A 13,887-nucleotide genomic window follows, 5' to 3' on the forward strand; every position below is an offset into this window, starting at 1 on the left:
TGAATACAAACGCACGTGCCAATTTTCTGTTTTCTATTTCTAAACAATAGTTTTATTTATATATTTTTCTCATTTCACTTCACCAACTTAGACTATTGTATTCTGATCCATCACATAAAATTCATATTAACAAAACATTGAACTTAAGGCTGTAATGTAACAAAACACGAAAAAAGTCAAGGGGGCGGTGAATACTTTTGCAAGGCACTATACCAATCATCACGCCATTGCACAACTACCACCTGCTTAACATGTTGATAAAACAGAAAAATTATGCTTTGACCTTTGCTGCTTATACCAAATTAAGCCAACACGTTGTCACACTTAATTACAATTGACCTATAGGAAATAAATTACTATCATCATACATGAATAGCATTGAGAAAAAACAATACCTGTCTAGAAGGACTGGGACAGTGAGTTGTTTGTATCTGCAGAAATGTAAAGGATAATACCAAATTTACCAAATACCAATATTCAGTCTTCATTCTCAACATTACCTATGGGTAGCTCAAATGTCAGCTATTCAGTCAAAATTCCCAAAAAGAAAAAACAAACAAGGGTAGTGACACATACATACTTCTGACTTTGGCACAAAACATGCATCAAAAACTGCCAATGAAGCAGGCAGAATAGTCGAGCCTTCATTAAAATCTCTTGAAGCTTTATTCAGGCAATTGCAAAAATTCTGCAGTTGCAGACAGCCAAATGACGCATACACATTTCGGACATATAAACTGTCCTTACTCATATACTCATAGCGATGAGTAAAGAAAGTTTAGAAAAGTCCAAAACAGATAAGCAATATTTGGCTATTTGTAATTGCATGTAATAATTTTACAATTATAAAGCAGTGTTGGAAACAGATAACTTTACAAAATATCCACAGACACAGCTGATATTTTTTTATTTTATTTTTTTATTTGATTAGTAGACATTTAACAGTGAGCAAATAAAGGTTATGTTTTATGACTGAACTAGTGGCACATGGTATAAAAAAAAGGCTTCGTTGGTCTCATGGACCATTTGTAAATAATCTAAGTTGAATAGGTGCCTTGCCATGTCCTTTGAGTCATTAATATATTCAGTGGCATTAGGGAGGCCCGCAGCACATGCCCACCCACTTGTAACTTTATTTTTGCACTGTATAATGTCATTCTATAACGCTAGCAACTAGTGCTAATCAGTGTGATAAGGAGAAGAGGTTGCCAGCAGGACCTGGTGGCAACACTAGGCTGGCAGGGAGGGAGTGTGGTGCATGGACAAAGCATAGTTACTGTTGGAAGTAGGAATGGCGCCATCTTCTTCAGTGAAACATGGGAGTGCAGGTGTATTGACTGTGGTTCTAGCCTGTGCACAACAGTCTACAGCAGACAGGCATGGCGCAGCCTTTGTAGTTTGAGAGCCATAGTCACAAGTAAGCAGTGGGCACCAGTGCTAGAGTGCAAACTGCGGATCCGCAAAATATAGATACCGGCTGTGCGCATTCCGCATTTTTCTAACAAAACTAACTGCCTTTTCTTGTCTGCAAAACAGACATGAATAGGACTCATTCTATAATTTGTAGAATGGCCGCACAGGTGCAGACAGAACACAGATAACTCCGGCATTTTTTTTAACCCATAGAAATAAAAAGGTCCATGTGTGATCCGCAAAAATGCAGAAAGGATCATAGGCACAAAGAACGGTTGTGCGCATGAGGCCTAACTTTAAGTTGAACAGTTCAAAGGAGAAGGGGGGGTGTCCTGGGGAAGTTTTTCTGCCACCTACCATCCAATCTCTGCCACTGTATATTGTATTTTTCTGACTCTGTGTATTGTGGCACTACTTTTTCGAGGACTGAACATCCTCTTGGCATGTGCTCCTACATTACATGTATATACATTTCTCTGTACGCAGATACAGTAACTGTGGAGGGGGAGCATGCATGCATACAGTGTGGCACTTAATAATGTATGTGAATCCACAAGTTATGCAATGCATGCATGCTCTCACCTCCACATTAGCTGCACCTGTAAGTGTGTGTGTGTGTGTGTGTGTGTATCTATTAGGGTTGCCAACCGTCCAGAAACATATGGACAGTCCATAAAAATAAGAAACTTTTTTCTTAGTTCAGTGAAAAAATAGATGTGTCCGTGATTTATTTTTATTTTTTTAGGCTGGTGGTTCTAGACTAGATTATTTTGGTGGTAATTATCAACATTTTACAGCTAATGGTAAATGCTGATAATCTCCATGATTCTGGGATAAAAAAAATGGAGGAGCTACTTTAACTGGGTTGTCCAAGATAATCCAAAATGTTGGACAAGCCCTCCAATAACATCAAATAAATACCATTTTATACTCAACCTGTCAACACAATCAGCAAGTGTATGGCACATAACCGCTGCAGCCAATTACTGTCCTCAGCTTAAGATCATATCCCAGCATCTAAACAGGCAGCAGAAGAGTGACTGAACCAGTGCTACAAAGAATAGCACAGAAGAAAGGGGTGTATATAAGAAATTAATTTATCTTTTTTTTTTCCAGACTATTAGAGGGCTTGTTAGAGATATTTCATTATCTCAGACAACCCTTTTAAGGTTAATAAGAGTACACTTTGCGGTCAGAGGGTATGGGCCCCATCCAAAAGTTTTCTAAGGGACCCAGCCTTTTCTAGTTACATCTCTGTGTGGATGCACAAGTATTGTATAAGACACACATGAATGACCTTTAAGGGGATTGCTGTACCTGAACTTTTTTGGCATATCCACACCAATAAAAGTCCGAAAAGTGTGGGTCCACTTCTGAAGAATGAATCTCAGGAACAACGCTTTGACTAACTGGTAATAGAGAGGAGGCTGCACCTGGACATAAGGGTTATAGGTTATACGTTTTTTTTTTATTTGTATGTTAGCGCCAGATTACAGGTGTTGCCAGCTTTTTTTATATTGATGACTTATGCTCGTACGAGCGCCGCTTTCTCTTGAAACAGCTGATCAACGGGGGTGCCGGATGTCGACCCCCGCCAATCTGATACTGAATACCATTCTTGTAGAGAGGTCACTAATATAAAAAGCAGACAACCTCTTTAAGTTTTTTTTCCCTCCCCCTTCCTACATAATAAGCTACGATATGGATACATAGTTGTGTGTTTCAGAGCAATGAAAAAAAGACCTATCCTAAAGACCAGAACAGGCCGTGTAACAAAAAGGGTATTAAACCTGACTCATGCTCATACATGCCCTGGGCTGTTACTATGTTACTATTAATTTAAGGGGAATCTCCTATTTTTTATTAACAAACTAGTGCTTGAGACTTTGTAAATCCTTCAGGAATTTCTATATTTCTGGATAAATTTTACCTAATAATACATCTAAAAGTAGATAAAGATAACCAAATGAAACAGATGAGTCTAAAATATTATACTTAGTCATTCATTTATTGAGGAAAATTATCCAATATCACCTTTGTATGTAAACCTTTAGGGCATTCAATATGAAGAGAGAACACGGCACTCACAAGATTTCATAAAAATAGTGGTCTTTTCTTGCTCCAAAACCGGCTAAAAATATGTGATGGAGACACACATCTTAAGCAGTATTGCGGTACTAGAGGTCTGAGCACACCCCATACCCAAGCGTGGTCATTAGTGGTGCCGGGTTGCACCTTGCATTGGAACCTTTAGGGTGCAATACGCTAAAATAAAAAATACACACTAATAAGCGCGTTTTCCACTGTTAAATCCACATTCAAAACTCACCATGCATCCTCATTGAGTTTAATGTTAAAAATTCCAACTTGTGCACACAGTATAAAATGGTTATCTGATTATTTCCACTAGCTAATTTTTCAGAATTCTTGAGTAACATCTTACTTCTTGGAAGCAGGTTTGATTGTGTTTTTTACAGAAGTCAGTGGGGAAGCAGAGAAATCTCAACCAAATACTCTCAATAGTCTTGTAAAAACTCCTCTAAAACCTCTAAATTACAAACTTGCCACCAAAAATAACCTGTTTTCAGCCATTCAGTGTGAATTTAGCAAATACCAGATAATTCAAAGGAGGTGTTTTCAATCAATGGGATGACAATCCGATGTGAATAACTTTGTGATGTATCAAAGTCTGATCTTCACAAAACATCACTAAAGGGTTTCCACTCCATTAATCCACAGTCAGACTGTATACAAATGAAGGAAATTCTCCAAAGCAGTGGTCGATCAGCAAAGATCGCGCCAAGAGCATGGTATGTAATAGTACACAAGGTCACAAAGGAACCCAATGTAACCTTTAAGCAATTAAAGGTCCTCCTCACATTAGCTAATGTTAACTTTCATCAGTCTTTCAGCAGGAGGACAATGAACAACAATGGTGTGCATGGCAGGATTGCAAACAGAAAGCTGCTGCTCTCCAAAAATAACATTGCTGCTCATCTGCAGTTTACTTCGACAAGCCAGAAGGCTACTGGAACAAAGTTTTGTGGATGGTCAGACTAGAATACAACTTTTTGGTCTAAGTATCAAGTATTATGTTCAGAGAAAGAAAAATGGTGTATTTGAGCATAAAATCTTAATTCCATCCGAAAAACACGATGGTGGCAGTATCATGGCTTGGGTCTGTTTTGCTGCATCTGGGTCAAGACAGCTTGCCATTTGACGGGACAATGAATTCAGTATTGTACCAGCAAATTCTAATGGAAAATGTCATGACATCTGTCTGTGAGCTGAATCTAAACATGTGTCATGCAGTAAGACAACAACCCTAAACACACATAGTCCTTCTTCCACAAAATAAAGTAAACATTTTGGAATAGCCAAGTCCTGACCTAAAGGGGTATTCCCATCTGACACAATAGGGGCATATCGATAGGATCTTCCACATTTGTCTGATAGGTGTGGGACCTGCACCGACACTTAGAATGGAGAGGAGAAAGTGGTGGCCTGAGGACTCCGGGTTTTCCCGAGTCCAGCAACCACCAATCGCTCTCCCAGTAGTACTGAATGGGATTGCACCACGCTTGCGCAGCCACCGCTCAGGAGTGCGCCCTGCACAACTTTCGGGGCTCCATTCTCGGTGTAGGTGAGCCATATCCTAGCCATATGCCCCCATTGTCTGAGATGGGAAAACCCCTTTAATCCAAAGGAAATGTGTAAGGACCTGAAGCCAGTAGTTAATGGGAGGAAACCCAGCAACATAACAGAGATGAAACTTTTTTTTTGTTTTGTACGCAGGAATGAGCTACAATTACTCCAAACCAATGTGCAGGGAAATCAACAATTAATGGAAACATTTAGTTGCAATTATTGCTGCACAAGAGGGTCACACCAGATACTAAACGCAAAGATTCTGATACTTTTGCCGCTCAGACATGTAATATAGGATAATTTTCCTAAACAAATAAATGACCAAGTCTAATATGTTTGACTCATTTGTTATTTAGGTAATCCCTAAAATCTGGTGAAACTTTGATTATGCAGATAAAAAAAATTCTAAAGGGTTTGAAAACTTTGAACATCTGTAATTTATACTTTTGAAATTGCAGTTCTTATAGTTATAAGAAATGTAGTAGATATGCCATTCTAAGCGTTCTTAACAAGAATGAATATCTTGGTGGACAAACAGGATTACAAAGAAAAATTTCTTAGTGCATTCAAAACTAAAAAGGATACTGTACAATGGTCAAAGGTATGCCAATCTGGTATTCATTGATTGTGTTGAGTACACGGAGATCATGACACATTGTTACAAAATCGGAAGGTGAATATGATTCTAGAAAACATTTTCCAAAAGATGCAGCCTGCAGTTGGGAAGAAACTTTGTTTTAGAACATGTTGAAATAAATCATAAAGATAAAATAAAAGATATGTACTTTGTAATGGAAGATAAAGATGTTCGGCAATACTTTTTCTAAAAATAATTTTTAACAACTTAAGTACTGTATATGCGAACTCATCCATACATTGTTGCACAGTTCGGGAGTTAAAAAAAAAAGACCTTAAGGGGTACATTTAAAAAACTTAAATACGCCTGCAACCTGCTAAAAGAGTGGGGGTGGCATGGGCGGGAAAGGGGACAGGCGCTAAAGTTATGTAGAGGCCGGTGTCTCTATATAACTTCAGCGATCCACCACCAGGGCAGGGGCTTTATTAAGACCAGCATCTAAAACGTCGGTTTTAATAAAATTACCCCCTAAGTCTATAAAGTAGAACTTTTTTTTACATATACAAACCTCAGTTAATCCAGACTAAGGCAAAATTCACTCTTTAAAGGGAACCTGTCACCAGTTTTATGGTGTCCTAACTAAGGGCAACATAAATAAGTGACTGATTCTCTTAGCAAAATCCTGGGTCACTTTCTTTAATTGACCCAGTCAATCTGCCAACATCTTGTATTGAAAAGCTCCAGCTGATAATGATAAGTCATGAATATTCATGAGCTCCTGACTCTCCCCGCCCACCTGCTGCTGAATGACAGTTATTTTCCATATGACTCAGCAGCAGGTGGTCAGGGGAGTGGCTATAGCTCTGAATTAAATATACGCTGGACTCACTGACATCACGCTGGACTCAAATCAGCTCATTAGCATGTGGCATCTTTGTGTGTATATTATGAGGTAACCATCTGTCACACCAGTACATAAATACATCTAAGGTGCTTTTTAGTAGTTAATAATTGTATATAATTAGTTAGATTATAAGCAAATATCCACATCACAGGTTCCCTTTAAATGGCAGAGACCCAATTCTCCAAAAAGATAAACAAATGTCTTCCCGGCCCCTGGCAGTAATCTGACAGATCTCTGGATCAATATTCTGTCTGGCTTAATTTTTTAAACCAGTGAAGATATTGTTAAGCTCACTATTCCAAATCACCTACATTTCAGTGCTACCACTCCAATACTTCATGCTGCTGTCACTCATGACATCACAGTTTGAAAATTATCCAATCACTAAAAAGTTTATCTGCCAGTTAAAACCAGACAGCAACACATATCCTTTTTTCTAGTCTGTTACTATTTTCTGATTACAGATTTTGTTATTCTATTTCCTGAACATGATTATGGGATCTTCCATCTTGCCTGAGCTGCTCTTAACAGCATTTAGAAAACATTAAGAAAGTTGCTTTACGGCAGCCACATGGGCCATAGACACAGTGGTCTGTAGAGGACCTCAATGACTTCTATGGGAGGTTTTATAGCCATGCTCTGTGACCTGCAAAAAAAGCCAGCAACAACCCCTTTTAAGTCTCATTACGATCTATTAAAATCACCAAAATGTTATCTGCCAGTTAAAACCAGATAGCAACACATATCCTTTTGATCTCATTTTGATTTCTGACTAGAGACATTTTAGTTATATTTCCTGAACATGATTATGGGGGCTGCCATCTTGCCTGAGCTGTTCTTAACAACATTTAGAAAGCATTACGAATGCAGCCACAGGGACCATAGACACAGTGGTCTTGGGGGGGGACCTAATTGTCTTCTATGGGAGTTTCCTAGGCATGCTCTTTGGCCTGTGCAGGGGTCCTTCTACAAAGAAAGAAAAGATTAGCTTTTGTAAATGCTATTGTAAATGGTAGATCCTGTCTTATCTATACATAGTGAAGATATCATTACAGGCAGGATTAGAACGAAAGATAAGCAGGGAACTACAGTACAATGATATGCAAAAACTAGGGTTGAGCGAACCCAAACTGTAAAGTTCGGGCTCGTACCGAACTTTAGGATTTTTGTACCCCGGACCAGAACATTTCAGTAAAAGTTCGGGTTCAGGTTCGGTGTTCGGCGCTTTCTTGGCGCTTTTTGAAAAGCTGCAGAGCAGCCTACTAATGGCATGGCTGTGATTGGCCAGTGTAGCATGTGACCCAGCCTATATATCAGATGGAGGTACGTAGCACTGCACATCACTCTGCTGTGCTTAGTGTAGGAAGAGGATGCTGCTGGTGATTTCAGGGAGAGACTTTCTTCTCAAAATCAGAATCTAACTCAGCAATCTACATACATTGTGTTTTGTGGGTGCAGGGCCCAATTTTTTTTATCCTGCCCTGAGCCCAGTGACCGAAAAAAAATAACTTTAATAAGTCAGTTAGGTGGGCGGCGGCCATTTTAAGCAAGCTCAGTGCACCAGCACTGCATCTGAGCTTTTGGGACATTTTTTGGGACAATATACAACATATGGATTAGTCAGTGTGCAATTTAAGCTAGAAATACAGCCATCATTTTCTGGGGATTTAAAAACACACTTTTTTGCCAAAAAACACTATTTTCAGGCCTTGCAGCATCAGCACGTGTGAAATTACAGGCTTATATACTGCTGTCAAATTCAGTTAAACAAACACTCGTTTGGGGAAAAAAATAAATTGTTGCCAGCCTTTGATGCATATGTCATTGTGAGATATTATTATTATTTATTATTTAAGCGCCATTCATTCCATAGCGCTGTACATATGATAAGCGGTGCACATACATAACACAGACAATTGTACTAAACATAAACAAGATGAGTTACAAACTGGTACAGAAGGAGAGAGGGCCCTGCTCGTGAGGGCTTACAATCTACATGGTATGGGAGAAGGACACAGTAGGTGCGGGTTAAGTTGGTCATGGCGGTATAGAGGCAGCAGGGTCATTGGTTGTAGGCTTGTCTGAAGAGGTGGGTTTTCAGGTTTCTTTTGAAGGATTCCACTGTAGGTGAGAGTCTGATATGTTGTGGTAGCGAGTTCCAGAGTATGGGGGATGCACGGGAGAAATCTTGGAGTCGATTGTGGGAAGAGGCGATAAGAGGAGAGGAGAGGAGGAGGTCTTGTGAGGATCGGAGAGTGCGTGTGGGGATGTATCGGGAAAGTAGCTCAGAGATGTAGGGAGGGGACAGGTTATGGACGGCCTTGTATGTGTTTGTCAGTACTTTGAAGTGGATTCGTTGGGCAATGGTGAGCCAGTGAAGGGATTGGCAGAGGGGAGAGGCAGAGGAGTAATAAGGTGAGAGGTGGATTAGTCGGGCAGCAGAGTTGAGGATAGATTGGAGGGGTGCGAGGGTGCTAGATGGAAGGCCACAGAGGAGAATGTTTCAGTAGTCTAGGCGGGAGAAAATGAGGGCATGTACGAGTATTTTCACAGATTCGAAGTTAAGGAAAGCACGGATGCGGGAGATGTTTTTGAGTTGGAGGCGGCAGGTGGTGGAAAGGGCTTGGATGTGCGGTCGGAAGGAAAGGGCAGAATCCAAGGTCACGCCAAGGCAGCGGGCTTTGTTTACTGGGGATAATGTGCAGCCATTGATCGTGATAGATAGGTCTGTTGGGGGGGGTTGAACAAGATGGGGGAAAGATTATGAATTCTGTCTTATCCATGTTAAGTTTAAGAAAGCGAGAGGCGAAGAAGGATGATATAGAAGATAGACATTGTGGGATTCTGGATAGTAAGGTGGTGATGTCTGGACCAGAGAGGTAGATTTGTGTGTCATCAGCATAGGAGTGATACTGAAAGCCATGGGACTCTATGAGCTGTCCCAGGCCAAAAGTGTAGATTGAGAAGAGCAGGGGTCCTAGGACAGAGCCTTGCGGGACACCAACAGAGGGCATGAGACGAGGAGGTGGTGCGGGAGTGGGAGACGCTAAACGTCCGGTCTGAGGTATGATGTGATCCAGGAGAGAGCCAGGTCAGTGATGCCAAGAGATGAGAGAGTTTGCAACAGAAGGGAGTGGTCAACAGTGTCGAAGGCAGAGGACAGGTCAAGGAGAAGGAGGACAGAGTATTGTTTCTTGGTTTTGGCTGTCAGTAGGTCATTGGTGACTTTGGTAAGGGCAGTCTCGGTCGAGTGGTGGGTTCGGAAGCTGGATTGTAGGCGGTCAAAGAGGGAGCAGGAGGAGAGGTGGGAGGACAGTTCTGAATGGACATGTTGTTCAAGTAGCTTTGAGGCATACGGAAGAAGTGATATGGGGCGATAACTGGACAAGGAAGATGGGTCAAGTGAAGGCTTTTTGAGGATGGGTGTAATAATAGCATGTTTGGTGGAGAAGCAGGTTTTGGGGGGAGAGGACCGAGCAGTTGTGTAGAGGGTCTGTGGGGACTGTGTAGTAAAGCTTTCTCTGATGTGGACTATCTTTTGTTTGAAATATTTGGCAAAGTCCAGAGCTGTACTTATTGTGGTGTTATATAGGGTGGTAGCAGCTTCTGGGTCTTGGAGGCAACAGATGGTAGAGAGTGGGAGAAGAGAGTCAGAAAGCAAGCGAAAGTCAAGATGTTTGAGGTTCCTGCGCGGAGTTCAGGTATGGGAAGAAAAAGGGCTTAAATATATGAGACAATTATATGATAATAATATTCTTAAAGAATTTACTCAGTTGCAGCAGGAATTTGAGTTGCAGAAGTCACAATTCTATCTATTCTTACAACTTAGACATGCATTGCGAGCCCAAGGAAAGGTGGTCGAAGTACGTCCAGCGCAGAAAAACTCAGTAATAGACTTGGTAAAGTCTAGTGGAGGTACAGCAGGAGTTCTCTCGTTGAACTATGCCTGCCTTATGGGAAAACAGCTTAAAAAGCAGGAGTTTACGTTATATGAGAAGTGGAAGAGGGATGCTCCGGATTTAACGGAGGAGCAATGGGACACTGTCCTAGAAGAATTTACTCAGGTAGCGGTGAGTGAGGCTCATAGGGTGTCTCAACTCCTGTTGGTACATCGCGTATATAAAACACCAGTCCTTTTGAAGAAAATTGGGTACAGAATGGATGATTGTTGTCCGAGATGTGATGTGGCGAATGCGGATCTCATTCACTTAATGTGGAACTGCCCCAGACTAAGGAGATACTGGAAGGGAGTGGAAGGGATAGTAAGGAATGTATTCGAAGTTAGAATTGATATGTCGATTGTGACCTGTATATTGGGATGTGTGGAACTGTCTGAAGCGGCGCCTGAGAAAAGATTGGCTATCCTCCGAGTGTTGTATCAGGCGAGGAAGGTGATAGCGTTTCACTGGTTGGATAGGCAGCCCCGGGTGACGAGTGAGCTGGAAAATAAAGTGCATATGCTGGTACGCATTGAAAAATCATAAAAGAAACGGTTTAAATTTTTTTTAAAAAAATTTGGTCACTATGGATCCAAAAATACAATATTCAAGTGTAAGGAAATGGGAATGAGTGTGAATGGGGGTATGGAAGAGTTTACTAAAAGGGGTACAAGGGGGCAATTTAGGGATATCTGAGGGGTTTTGTTTGACATAATCGCTTCAGGGGGCTTTTGAAATGTGTACATGATGTAACATGATATTAGGTCTGTGGGTAAATGAATAACGTGGATTGTAGTTCAAAATATGAATTTATACCGCAATGTAACCCTGTATTGTGCTTTGAAATATTGCCATGCTGACACGTCGGACCCTGTTGTTATGGTGGGACTTTGGTGAATTGCTCTTGCCTTGGTGGGTTGTGCGGGAGGGGGGGGGGGGGATTTTTAGATGTTGTAACATCTTTTGTTTTGAAAATATTCAAAAAAAATTATCCGATTTAAAAAAAAAAGGTTCCTGCGGGGGTGTGCTGGTGTGTGGACCGGGGGAGCAGCAGAAGAGACCAGTGAAGAGAAGGTGAGTAGGTTGTGGTCGGATAGGGGGAGAGGCGAGTTAGAAAGGTTAGATAGGGAGCAAAAGCGGGTAAAGATCAGATCCAGAGTGTGACCATCTCTGTGGGTGGGAGCTGAAGACCACTGTGATAGGCCGAAGGAGGAAGAGAGCGACAGGAGTTTAGAGGCGGCCGAGTGGCAGGTGTCAATAGGGATGTTGAAGTCACCCATGATGATAGTGGGGATGTCGGCAGAAAGAAAGTGTAGTAGCCAGGTGTTGAAGTGGTCAAGAAAGATGGTGGCTGGGCCTGGAGGGCGGTAAATGACAGCTACTTGAAGGTTGGAGGGAGAGTAGATGCAAACAGAGTGTACTTCAAATGAGGTGAGCGTAATGGAGGGTGGCAGTGGAGTTGGGCTGTAGGAGCAGCTGTCTGATAGGAGAATACTAACTCCTCCACCATGTTTGCAGCCGGGGCGGGGGGTGTGAGTGAATTGAAATCCACTATAAGAGAGTGCAGCAGGGGAGGAGGTGTCTGAGGGTGTCAGCCATGTTTCTGTGAGACCCAGAAAGGAAAGGTTTTGAGAGATAAACAGTTCGTGAATGTACCACAGTTTGTTACGGACAGAGAGCGCGTTCCATAATGCTCCTGCAAGAGGAGCCAAAGGGGCAGGGGTCAGAGGAATGGTAATTAGGTTTAAGAGGTTTGGAGAAAGAGATTTGTATTTGGACATGGAGGTGATAGTGGGGATTTGCTGAGGGGGTCCTGGATTTGGAGAGATATCACCAGCAGTAAGGAGAAGCAGAGAAAGTGTTAATAGGTGAGAATAAGAGAGGGCAGGAGGTATCTGTGTGTGTTTTGGAAGAAAGTGTTTTATGTTTGCAAACAGGTTTGTGCAAGCCATCAGATGAGAAGATAAGATGAATAGTTCCTTGCTGGGTGAATGGATGTGGGGGTATTTCAGGAGGTTGTGGAAAAGTAGAAGGAGTAAGAGGAAAAATTTAAACATTGTTTGCATTGACTATGGCTAATTACCTGTTGTCCCCTTCTGGTCCAATTCTGGTATAATTCAGTCTGTGCACTTAAAGAGTTGCACTTGAGAGATGTTGCATGTGGAAAGACCAAGGTCTGGAAGACCATGGATCTTAGATTTATATCACTCAGTGATCAATCAGGTGTGACCAAGAGGGGGCTACATATGGACTAATCAAGGGAGGACCAGATACAGGGGTGAAATAGTGTAAACAAATACTCAATAAATCCAGCAGGAAAAGAGACATTAATAGTTCACACAGACATACCAGGATTTAGAAGGAGAGATGAGAGGGGGTGGACAATATCAGACTGGAAAAGCTGGGTGTAGCAGTAAGGTTCAATGCAGACATACCTGGAGATGAGAGAATTGGGTGATGGTCAGTAAGCAGTGATGACAAAGTGGGCCGAAGATAAACCCTTAATACACTTGGGTTAGATTCAGAGATTTGAAATACCACCATTTGGTGCACCAATATTTAATTCAGACCTACAGTGGGTCAGGCCGTGTGAGATACACCCTGTATATACAGGGCTTACATTCTTTCATTAATAAAACACAATTTTGGGGCCAAAATACACAATATTTCAGGTTTTGCAGCATAAGCACGTTTGAAATTCCTGGGTTAAATACTGCTGCCATATTGAGTCATTAAACAAACACCCGTTTGGGCAAAAAAAGTTTATTTGGCAGCCTTTGTTGCATATGTCATTGTGAGATACACCCTTAATACATTTGGGTTAGATTCCGAGATTTGAAAAACCGCCATTTGATGAACCAATATTTAATTCAGGCCTACAGTGGTTCAGGCCGTGTGAGATACACCCTTTACATACAGGGGTTTAATTCAGGCATTTGAAATACAGCCATTTTGGGCAAATAAATATTTAATTCAGGCCTACACTGGTCCAGGCCGTGTGAGATACACCCTTTACATACAGGGGTTTGATTCAGGCATGTGAAATACAGCCATTTTGGGAAAATAAATCTTTTTTTTTATATAAATAAATCTTTATTACATTTTTCCAACCATTACAAAGTTGTTCAACAATCATCTTATTCTTACATTGCATATAATTCCCCAACCCCCCACCCTTAACGTGCCAGTTGCTTGAGAGGAAAATGAAAATAAGAAATTATATAATATTCCCTTCTCTCCCCCACGCCCTGCTCTCCCTCATCAGACCTCAGTATTTAATTAGCCATTTCTGCTATAACCTGGCAAATCTGTGTTTTTTCTTAATCTCAACCAAATGGAATTCCTCTCTAGCCAATGACACTCTAGTGAGGTTCTCCCATTCTTTAACCGTGGGAACAGCACTCCCC

The 13,887-nt window shown here is 41.3% G+C and overlaps 1 protein-coding gene across 3 annotated transcripts in view; it reads right to left on the reverse strand.

Moving 5' to 3' along the window:
- Positions 1 to 13,887, reverse strand: part of VPS16 (VPS16 core subunit of CORVET and HOPS complexes) — a 517,606-nt gene that overhangs the window by 274,610 nt on the left and 229,109 nt on the right. For all 3 annotated transcript variants that reach the window (XM_044302613.1, XM_044302614.1, XM_044302612.1), the window contains exons 13-14: positions 5,647 to 5,774; positions 396 to 431 (exon numbers count right to left, since the gene is read on the reverse strand). In XM_044302613.1, the coding sequence (XP_044158548.1) occupies positions 396 to 431; positions 5,647 to 5,774 (164 nt within the window). The remainder of the gene's footprint in view (positions 1 to 395; positions 432 to 5,646; positions 5,775 to 13,887) is intronic.

Source organism: Bufo gargarizans, chromosome 8 (assembly GCF_014858855.1).
Source record: "Bufo gargarizans isolate SCDJY-AF-19 chromosome 8, ASM1485885v1, whole genome shotgun sequence".
Taxonomy (NCBI): Eukaryota; Metazoa; Chordata; class Amphibia; order Anura; family Bufonidae; genus Bufo; species Bufo gargarizans.